At 44.6% G+C, this 11,579-nt stretch overlaps 1 protein-coding gene across 1 annotated transcript; it reads right to left on the reverse strand.

Moving 5' to 3' along the window:
- Positions 1–519: 519 nt before the first annotated feature.
- On the reverse strand, positions 520–5,953 carry LOC121661358 (syncytin-A-like). The gene is made up of 2 exons (XM_042021492.1): positions 5,633–5,953; positions 520–2,956 (listed from the first exon to the last, which is right to left on the reverse strand). The coding sequence occupies exon 2, from the start codon at positions 1,948–1,950 to the stop codon at positions 865–867; it is 1,086 nt and encodes a 361-aa protein (XP_041877426.1). The 5' UTR covers positions 1,951–2,956; positions 5,633–5,953; the 3' UTR covers positions 520–864.
- Between the last annotated feature and the right edge of the window lie 5,626 nt (positions 5,954–11,579).

An 11,579-nucleotide genomic window follows, 5' to 3' on the forward strand; every position in this document is an offset into this window, starting at 1 on the left:
CTGTTCCCCCTTCTAATTTCTTTATTGCTTATTTTATTGTTTTTCATGGTTATTTGTGGCTGCTAGACTGAATCTGTTGAAAATAGATTAGTTCTGTAAATCTGAGTGTAATAGAAGCATAGGAGCACAGTAGCAGCGCAGGAAAGCTGAGAAGCCAGGTCGTAAGTTCTTCATATACTTGAGGACGCAAAAATTTTCTGCAACATTTGTTAGTTCACAATATAAAGGGTAGGCTTAATAAGTACTGTGGTTACTACTAATTTATTACTTCAGAGAAAGCTTGTAGTTCTGTTACAATCCTCTGAGTAGATATTTTAATTCCAGAGGAATGCCTATGCATCACTGTATTCTCTAGTGCCTCCCAAATATCTAAAAAATGACATAATTTTTCCTGCCAGTACGTAGAAGAAAGCCTGTTTTAACAATCAGCAGATTATTAATTAGGGATAGGTGATGACAAAAGCTGGCCAGAATAAGTCCTTCAGTGTCGCGATAGAGGGGAAACCCAGATGCTCAATATGAGTGATCAGCAGGAATCCGATTTATTGATTGTACCAGAACTCCTTATATACTAACAATAATAAGCTTTATGCATATTCGTAACGGCGCATTCTAAGTGGTTCACGTCGACTAAGCTGATTCTAAACCCCTCCTTAGACCCCCTTTCGTGGTCAGCAGTTCTGCCTTTTTCCCTGGCCTTCTAACCACAGATGTCCATTGTTTTGCTGTCAAAACCTAACCTTGCTGGCTCTGCAAATAAACCCATAGTTCAGCAATAAGACTCAATGGTGGTTCAGTTACTGAGCAAGATACATGTAATATTCTGTAACTTCAGTTGTTACACAGGATGTGTGGTGCATTGTCTTATGAGACCTTGCTCAGCCAGCTGCAAGGGCCTATGTGCCCGTTCTCACGTAGCCAGCTTCTCAGATCAGTAAGCTGCAAAGAATCTGTATATCCCGAATCTATATGTCCCTTTTCACGTAACCAATCTCTCACAATTCCCCCGTTTATATTAGTTTGAGCAAGCAAAACTCCCTGAGTTAGTCGATCTACATGTTTGGCTAAACAAGAAGATATAATGCGTGCTCCAAGCAATAGCAAAAGTATGATGCCGACCCATCTAAGACCTTCTTTTATGAGACTTATGGCCCAAACTCCAAGTCCTCCAAAGGTCCCTTGAAACCATCTATCGAAAGGACTGTCCTGAACAGTGAGCTTTTTGGTATGTTCAGTGAGCCATTGAAGCTGAGAATGTATGGATTTACTGTGATCTGCTAAGTTAAAGCAGCACATTCCTTCTATGTCTTTGCATCCATGTCCATGTGCTAACAGTAGGAAATCAATGGCTGCACGATTTTGCAGTAAGGTGTGGCGTAAGCTATCCACGTCTGCAACAAGCTCACCTATCAGGTGTGAGGTGACATTTGCTTGCTTGCCTGTCCAACTTGCCAACCTTCTAAGCTGAGTGAGGGCACGTGCTGATGCAGCTCCTGGGGCTAAAAGAGAAGCAAAAAAGACAGCAGGAATTTTCCATAACTGCATATCGTCTCTGCAATTAGGATCTAATGGAAGAGCGCTTCGTCGTGCTCGCTTGTGTGTAATATTTAACAGTTGCTGAATGCTAGGAGCAAACATTGTTAGTTTCCCAAAATAGCACGGTCCTCCCACTGGTTTAGAAGGCACTCCTGGCCATGCCTTGTCCCCACAAATGAGGAAAGTTCCTGAGGGAAAAGCCCTGGATTCTTGTGGAGGATTATCAACTGGCCATACTGAGCCATTGCAGTACACCGTGATGTTAAAGTACCATGAGGTGGTAGGGCTCAGCCATGTACTGTCTTTGTTTGGCCTTTGGGGGCTGACACTGCTGTCAAAGTGACTGCCTCTAAACATAAGACAATAGGGACTAGGCTGAGAGCCTAAGAGATCTAGCTCTTGTGGCTCAAACATAGATGTATTAAGGCCTTAGGCAATTGCTCGTGCTTGGGCAGCTAAAGGGTTTTTCTTTATTTTAAGGTCATTGCAGATGTTAAAAGTAGAGAGGTGAGTATCGAGATAGTTATCAGTGAGGGTAGAATAGCTTGCATTACAAAAGGTTGAGAGTGCAATTTCTGGCTCTGAGTAGCTGAGGGTGTATTTTTTAAGGCTACCAGTTTCTGCTAATGGAACCCCAATAAGGCAAGTGCGGAAAGGGTCAGAAGGCGTTGCTAAGGATAAGCAAAAAGAATCTTGGCCTGTTTGGTTAGCCCAGGTAATCCACATGTTTTTTCAGTGGTCTATAGCGCTAACGTGGTGTGGATCGGTAGCGTGCACGGTTATCAGCAATGTTGCAAGCGCTAAAGTGATGGCACATGCATTCCCACTCATGGGTACGCACCATCCATTGGCGTGGTATTTTAAGGCCATCTCCGCAAACTTTATGCACTTTTGCGGATTTAAGCTGTAAGCGAATGCGAGCAACCTCATGATTAATTCGATAGCGAAATTCAGCAATAGCTCATTGTTCTACTGACTCATAAAGAGTAAGACCCTGAAAAATTGGTAAACCAGTTTCCCGTTCTAAATCTCTCTGTAACGTGTCACGTCGCCAAGTTCCCTCACAAATAATACACCATGCTCCCCCTAACAGAAGTGTCTGAGGAACCCACCACTCTTTGTTACAGCCCCCACATCGGATAAGAAACCATGCAAAATGCCCTGGCTTCCCGCAAACACCACAGGTTCGACAATTAAGCTTCCCTGGATAATACTGTTCAAGGGCGTCCAGTAGCTGTTCTGCTTCCTCCTAGGATTCAAAGTGCCTAAGTTGGGTAGGCACGATGTTTGCAAGAGGTGCGATCACTGGATCAGCTACTAGATGTAGCCGAAGCAGACTCAGCTCCGGAAGATGATATTGTGGAGGCTCCAGACTTGAGCGGTGTCGGTTTGACCCAGCGGCTGGGTATCCACTGTGGACCTGTAGGAGTAAGCACACAAACATAGCCACGACCAAAATATAACACCTCTGCAGGGCCTTTCCATTCCCCTGCAGCCATGTCCTTAAAGTGAACATAGCTTCCAGTCCCTCTTTGAGCTGGTGGAGGGGAAAAGTCCAAGCAATGGCCACTCCTAAAAATTTTGGTCTGTGGTAAGAACCATGTCCATTTGAGCGAGTATGTCTCGTCCCACCAGAGCAGCAACACCAAGTGGCAATGGGATGATGGACACACTACAATTTACCACTTGATCAGCTATAGTCCATTGCAATGGAGGGGACTTGTGAGCGAGGGTAAGTCCTCCCACTCCAGTGACTGTAGCATCAGATTCAAAGGTGGGCCAATGCTGAGGCCAGTGGTGACTGCTGATGATGGATACATCAGCGCCAGTGTCCAAGAGTGCTGTCAGGGTAACAGTCTCTTCTTGGTATGTTACTGTCACCTGGCGGCGTGGCCGACTTTTCAAGCTCACAGTGAGCATGGCTGCCGGCCCTGTGGATCCAAAGGCTCCCTCACCCCTAGGGTTGGAGTGTACAGGTGATAGTCCTTTAGTGAGAACCAGCAAAGGCACCAATTGGGCTAGTCGAGTGCCCTTTTCTATGAACATTGGTGGAAAAAGAGTCTGTACCATAATTTGAATTTCTCCAGTATAGTCCGCATCAATTAGTCCTGTAAGTATTTGTAATCCTTCCATAGTAGCTGATGAGCGTCCGATTAAAAGTGCTCCGACCGCTTTCCCATTTATAATTATAGGTCCTTTAATCCCGGTGGGGACACGCTGCGGTCGAATGTCTATAAGAGTACAGTTTATTGAGATTGCCAAGTCCAATCCGAGGCTCCCCCGGGTTGCGGGCTGGAGACGAAAGTGCTGGTCAGAGTCAGTAAAGGTGTGCAGGTGTTGATTTCCTGGGTCACTGGGTATGCTGCCGCTTTTGGTGTCATCGCGGGGTGGGCCTTCCCGCTCGATTTCCCGTTTCCCGACCTCCGGCAGGCAGTGCTGGCATGGGTGTCCGATCGGCAATGCTGACACCAGACGTTACCAGCGTTGCAATCCCGTCTCAAGTGACCGGAGGCTCCACAGCGAAAACGTCACAGTCGGGTGGTCTGTCGTCGAGACCCGCTCTGGTGATTTTGCAAAGGTGCAAGGGCAGCTAAAACCTGACTCTGATTTGCCTCAATCTGCCTCTGAGCTACCTCAGCCTGCTGTTTCATCCCTATTCCCAGTTCCTTTCCAAGTTCCTTTATTGCATTAACAATCATAGCTTGGGGACCTACAGGGACCTGTGACATTCTCTCTAGTGCCTCCTCAATAGTCCAAGTAGCAGGCAGAGTAACTAACACACTACGTGCAGTGGGATTACAATTCTGGATAGCACATTGTTTAAGCAAAATACCATGCATATAGTCTGGAAGCCCAGTTGCTACAATAGCGTTTGCTACGCAATCTATAAAGGTACCAAATGGCTCATCTCTTCCCTGTTTGATACTCATATGTGATGGTAATCCCCCTGGTTGCTTAATATGATCTATTGCTCGTCGTGCTAAATTCATGCTTTCCCGAACCTTATCAGGACCTATGAGAGCCTGTGCTTCTGTCCGGGTGTAATTTCCCAGACCCATTAATTCCTCTAAAGTTACCCCACGTAAAGGATCTCCTGTTCCCCACTGCGTTGCTACCGACTGCTGGCATAAAGTCTGCCAGTAAGCTCCAAACAGCATACGCTGGTGCTGTGTTAGTATTAGCTTAGTGATATTTTTAATATCATTCGGTAGCAAGAGCATAGAGCCCCATAAATAATCAAGCATTTGACGAGTTGGTTCCCCTTTTAACCCAGATTCATTAACAGTGGCTTGCAGTTGGGTAAGCACTTTCCAATCTAAAGGTCTGATATTAACAGTGATCTGTCCTTGAGCATTAGGAGGTGAAAATTCAACTGGAAAAGCCTGTACAAACTCTCTGGCAAAATCTATGTCTCCCTCAGCAGCAATATTCTTAGCAACCTCTCTCCAAAATTCCTCTCGTTCCTTAGCTATCTCTTGAATTCCTGAGTCTGTGTTTACACTAAGCAAACTATTAGCTTGCTCAGAAGGGAGTGAAAGTGCTGCCGACTGGCTCTCAGGCGGTGGCGGTTGAGGGCGGGCTGTGGGGGATTGTTCAAAAGGTGGGGCTGTAGGTAATAACTCATGCTCTAACGATGCAGAGGGGGCACTAACAGCTTGGGGAGATGCAGGAGGCGAAAACACAGGATCTGAAACTACTTTTCCTGTCTGCATAGTAAAAGTATTCATTGTGGGAGGTAACAGGCAGCTATCACCCATGTCCTTCTCCCGAGTAAGCGGCATTCCTAAGCGCTGCGCAGCGGCTGCTGCAGCCTTCTGCTCTGCCTCATACTGTGCCAAAGCATTACTCACTGCCCGCCACGGTTTCATCATCTTTTTAGCCACCTTATCATCCTGCGTAGCTGCATCAAATATCTTATCCCCAAACACTTTCCACTGCTCCCTCTCAAAAACTTCATTCGGATCAATAAAACAACCCTTAGCAACCCCATAATCTAAAAGTCCAGGGAGATCCTTTTTACAATCTATCCCTGGTGTGCTCTGCTTTTCTAAAAAGCATTTGAGCAATTGATACACCGCTTGTCTCTTAGCCATACCTAAACGTCAGCGCGCTGTTGCAGCCTTTGCAAGACCCGGCGGTGCGTGGCCAGCAGGACTCCTCTGTAGGTGCTCCTGGGCTTGGAGGTGTGGACTTTTCACCACCTCTGCAGCCTCCCGAGCTGCTTACGGGACTGACGCAGACTCTGTATCGTGCCGTGGCTACAGGTTGTCCGCCTCTACGGTCCCTATTCCCGGCAGGCTGATGGACGCAGGTTATCCATCTCTACGGTCCCTTTTTCCATCCTCTGTTCGGGCGCCAGAATGTCGCGATAGAGGGGAAACCCAGATGCTCAATATGAGTGATCAGCAGGAATCCGATTTATTGATTGTACCAGAACTCCTTATATACTAACAATAATAAGCATTATGCATATTCGTAACGGCGCATTCTAAGTGGTTCACGTCGACTAAGCTGATTCTAAACCCCTCCTTAGACCCCCTTTCGTGGTCAGCAGTTCTGCCTTTTTCCCTGGCCTTCTAACCACAGATGTCCATTGTTTTGCTGCCAAAACCTAACCTTGCTGGCTCTGCAAATAAACCCATAGTTCAGCAATAAGACTCAATGGTGGTTCAGTTACTGAGCAAGATACATGTAATATTCTGTAACTTCAGTTGTTACACAGGATGTGTGGTGCATTGTCTTATGAGACCTTGCTCAGCTAGCTGCAAGGGTCTATGTGCCCGTTCTCACGTAGCCAGCTTCTCAGATCAGTAAGCTGCAAAGAATCTGTATATCCCGAATCTATATGTCCCTTTTCACGTAACCAATCTCTCACACTTCAGCCTTTAGGTGCAGAATGTGAAGTCACAGAATCACAGAATTGATTCTACCACTGTATCCAGGGCAGCCTGCATGGTCATACTGTATTTTTCCCCAGGAGGAATAAAGAGAGGGAAAACCACATATGCTCAGGACATATCTTATGGTACTGATGGATGGGGGAGAAAGGCAGAGGGGTTAACAGCCTTTCATGGGGTTTGAGAGAGAAAACTCACTAGCAGAAGTGAGTTTTTGGGAAAAGTCTGTCTTGTAATCATAGGTCCCCAAAATATCTGGCAACATAAATGTTAGATGTGCTGGACATGTAGGAAGTGACCCTCACAGATTTGCCAGTGTTGCAGGGATGTCGGCTTTTGTGGTGGGACTTCAAGCTCAAACATCCCCAGGGGAGACTTCATTCAAATTTAGTTATCATCATGTCCTCATAAGCTGCACCGTGTGAGACAAACCTAGCTGTGGATCCTTTCTGAGATACAACAGAAAACCCCAGAATATTATGACTGGCAGGGTCCTTGCAGATGCTATTTAGCATTTTCTTGACCAAAATAACTTGTCATGCTGCTGACTTGTGTGTACATAGTATGTGCTAATGCCAAAATGAACCCAGCCTTTACCTGAGCGTAGGTGCTTTTCTAGAAGCGAAATCTAATCAAGGAGCTAAATGTCTCATTATCATTCTTGCACTTTGAATTCTGCTTTTTCATCTGTCTTTGTGTTGGGGTTTCAGTTTAGTCTTAGTTTTTTTCCTGTTAAAGGAATTTTTTCCCATATGCATGTTGCTAGGGGACAAATAGCTGTACTTAAGAAAGACAAAAAGGGGGGTGGGGCGGGCCTGGCTACTCCTTTGTCTACACCTGGGTGTGGGGTCAGTTCGCTCTGAGCGTCCAGAGAGAGAAGCTGCAGAGAAAGGAGCTGCTGCTTCTTTCTTTTTGGCCGTTCTTTCTTCCTGCTGGAAACAACGCCAGGACCCCAAAAGCCGCTTTCCCTGCCCTGCTGGAGGCCGAGCTGTGGCTGCCCTGCCCTGCTGCTGCTTCGAGCTTTCGCTACGCTGTAGCCCTGCTCACCCTGCCTGCCTGGGCCTCCGTGGGGTTCTCCCATCTGGATACATCTCGCCTGCCACCCGGGGTTTGTGTTCGTCCCTGCCTCTCCAGCCTGCCATTCCAGCCTGCCGTTCCAGCCTGCCGTTCCAGCCTGCTGTTCCCGAGAGTCCGGGATCGGCTGCCCAGGGGTTTGTGAAGCCTTTGTTCCATCCCTCCCGGGACCCCAGGGCGCCATTGCCGCGTGTTTCCCGAGCTCGCTCCGGAGCGCCCCCTGCAGCCGCGGGGGAACCATCGCACCTGCCCTGCTCACCGGGAGCCGCCAGCGCCCCTGCATATGTATAGTAAAGAACTGTTATTCCTATTTCCCACATCTTCGCCTAAAGGCCCTTGATTTCAAAATATAATAACTTAGAGGGAAAAGGGGTTATATCTGCCACTTCAAGGGGGGGCTTCTGCCTTCCTTAGCAGACACCTGTCTTTCAAAACCGAGACACTTTGTAATTTGGTATGTAGCTTGAGACTTTATCATTTTCTCAATGTCCACCACACCAAATGCACCTGGAAACTACACTTGTGAGAAGAAGGTGGGAAAGCAAATTGCTGGAGCTGCAGCTTTTTTTTTTTTTTTAAGCTATAAGAATAGTTTTATTTTTCAATAAAGTTTTATAGGTAAATTGTTCTTTTCAAGTTTCATTCTAGAGTCATAGGGATTTTTTTTTCCTTGGTGATAATTTGCAGAACTTGAGAGTGTGTTTCCTTCCCTATTTTTGTATATACACAAAATAAAAAGTTTATGATTGAGCTGGCTGCTTCAGACTCAAAATTCCGAGGTTAGTTTTATGCAAGAATGATTTAATTTTTTTGAAAACTTTGCATCTGCTGATCTTAAAGTCCTTTAAAAGACAAATACACTATCTACATCTCACATACAAGAAGTCTAAAATACAGAGCATTATATTGCTTTTTCAAGATCATTAAGGAAAAAAAATAGTAGGAAAGTAATACATATGGAACTAAAACATGAAAAAAAATTTTATCATTATACAGTTATGAAAAAAGTTAAGCAAAAATTAACTGGATAGATAGGAAAAAACTGTAAGTTTTTTGAAGCTTAAAGTCATGGAAAAATTTGTGCATACAGCTGAAGTACAGCTTGTCTAAACATCTGATAGTATCCTTGGTTGCTTCTACCAGAAGCCAGCTCAATTATCAAAAGTGGGGATTAAATGCTTCATACTGACATCGTGCAAAAGTGACACAAAAGCCCTGTGAATGTTTGTCTGAGCTTTATGTAGTCCTGCATTTTTAATACTTTGAAAGCTTTTCCAGGTTTTTTGCTAGGAGTTAGTCTGTTGCCAATGATGTGTGGTTTACACTAAGCGAACTATTAGCTTAGTGGTTTTAATTATCGGTAAATGTTTTATAGGTATTTAAAAATAAGCTTAATGGAAATACAAACACTTTATATCCAACCCAGAGAAATATTTTGCTATTATGCATTTTAGTCAGTGGTAGCCACAGGTTTTATACAGGCAAGTCAGGCAGTATAAAAATATTTATTATTTATTCAGAGGTTCAGAGATTAATGCTTACTACTATTCAGACAATAAACCATGTTTCCATTTTACTGAGTATCCCCATAATGCTGTCTGTAGCAGGTCCAGATGTGCTGTACTTGCAGACAGACCATCTGGTAAACTTTAATTCTTAGAAGAATTCTTACTATAAATTATTATTTTCATTCTCTAAGATGATTTTCTGTAGAAATGTATATATCTTAAAGCTGTTTTTAAACCTGATACTTTTAGCATTTAGAAACATGACTGAAAGTAGATAGTGATGCTTTGTGAGTTATTATTCATAGCTGGTTTTAGTGGAGGTTTTAGGACTGTATCCATCACAGATAGTCAGGAATTAGGGCAGTACTGAATTTGGTATTTATCTATAACTGTGTATGGCATAAAATAAAAACTGCTATGATACAAACTCCCCCCACCTTATGCTATGGTATTAAGTAAAAATCAGGAACCAACTGAAAAAAAGAAAAACCAAAATATTTCTGGAATTCTTCCACTGGTTTCAACACCTTCCAAACTCTCCTAACACAGGCAGCATTGGGATGCAAGAAAGAGGTCAGTGGTTGTAGCGGGTTGAGTTCGAAACCAGGCAGAAACACCAATTAAATGTAGTGCGTTTGTTTCAAGATATTCATTACTTACTTATTTTCCTTCTGAGAGATAAGAATTAGGAGAAAGCAAAGCAGGCACAAACCTTAAACAGTTGCAGTACAATGAAAGAGCTTTATTACTAATAGAATTAAAAGTAAAGAGAAAAGAACAAAAAAAAAAATTAAAGCAAATCCCCCTCCCTCCCCCCTTTCCAGTACTTCTCTCCTTTTACCCAACTCGCACAAAGGATAACAGAATATGGGATGTTAGTCAGTGTTCCAGTTCTTGAAAAGTCTCTCTCTTATGCTTAAGGAAAAAAGGGTTTTCCTTCAGTTGCACGTGGTTCCCAAACTGCCACCAACAGCAGACCCGCCCGGAAACAATCAATCTGCTGTGGTGTAAAACATCTCTCCCATGAAAAATCTCACAGTTCCTTCACACTGCAAAACATGGGCCATCACATGGGGTTATTAATCTTTTTAAGGATAAGTTATTTTGGCCTGCACACAAAGGCTTTTCTTCGCCACAAGTCTCTAAAAGCCTCTCACTGCTTCTATATAGCCTGGCATAGGCACTCTTCACAATCTTCACAGGCACACAAGGATCCTCCATCCCCCCATGTTCTTCAAATGGATTAAAGAGACAAACAGTTTGTGGTATTACAGTTTCTTACCATGGCAGGCAAGAAGGTTTTTTAAGCTACGCGCAAGAATCGTGGCACCGCCCTCTTTTCTCCCATTGCCATGCTCAGCTCCGTCCCACGGGACTCACTTCTCTTTCTCTCTGACTCTGAAGCCGCCATGTTGAAGTGTGTTCTTGTTCGGGCTTTACGGTGGGGAAAGCCTCGCTCCCTCTGTGCTGCTGGCTGCGTGGTGTCTTCTTCAGTTCAGCGCGAAGTGTGCTGGTTGTAGACAGGAGGCTCTGCCGGCTCCCGTTGGCTCCGCCGGCTCCGCATGGAGAGGAGAGACACCTGCCTGTCCCCAGAAGCCGCGCTGGATGGGTCCAGCTGTGAGCAGTCCATGGCTGGTTTCAGCTGTGAGCAGTCCATGGCTGGTTTTAGCTGCCTGTGGCTCTGGGACAGTCCCCCCACAGTGATCCAGGGTCCGTGCCGCAGCGTTGGGAAAAGGGGGGAAAGGGCAGCGGCCCCGGCCCAGCCCGGCAGGGCCTGGAGGCTCGGAGCCCCCCCACCTTCCAGCAGGCGAGCTCGGACAACAGGGAAATCCCGGCTTTCCGTGCGGTTAAAATATGTAAATTGTGAGAAGAGTCATTGGTCTCAAAGACTGTCCATCAACTCAAGGTCAACCCAATACAGTGGTGAACTTGGATGCCCTTCAGCAGTACTTAAAGCACTTGAGATTATATATTTAGGCTTAAGTTTAAGTAGAGATGCAACTCCTGAGTCCTTCATTATAGACCTAACTCTTTTAAAATTATTTAGAAAATAATTTTTTTGAATAGTAGATTACACCCTTAATTCTTGCTCTCCTACATATGTGTTCTTGTCCCAAACTAGATCTAAGCTTTATAGAGACTAACAAAGAAAGCTTTCTGCACTAATAAGGTTTTCCACATGATACTCAGAAAACCTCTGCTATTGTCCTTAGGTCATGGTGTGTTTGATTTGAAAAAAAAAAAGCTGTTAGAAAAAAGAATAACTATTTTATTGGGCATGTCCTGAAACTCTTGTATGTTTTTCTTTTAATGTACCCTGACTAAATTACACATTTCTAGATTGAATATGTAAAATTTTGATGCAAAATTTAAAACCATTTCTCTAATCAATCTCATGACTACTTATAGATGTGTATTAGCATGCTTGAGTGTTACACTGGAGATATTTGTTGTAGCTTACTGCAACCATAGAACCATACTGGCTTGGGTAGAGCCATTGGCTTGGGTTGCAAAGGACTTAAACATCATCTTGTCCCAACACCTGGGACAAGATGCCTTGGGC

The sequence above is a fragment of the Corvus kubaryi genome, unplaced genomic scaffold (genome assembly GCF_017639235.1).
Source record: "Corvus kubaryi isolate FWS band 111438036 unplaced genomic scaffold, C.kubaryi_AGA036_p1.0 37148, whole genome shotgun sequence".
Lineage (NCBI taxonomy): Eukaryota > Metazoa > Chordata > Aves > Passeriformes > Corvidae > Corvus > Corvus kubaryi.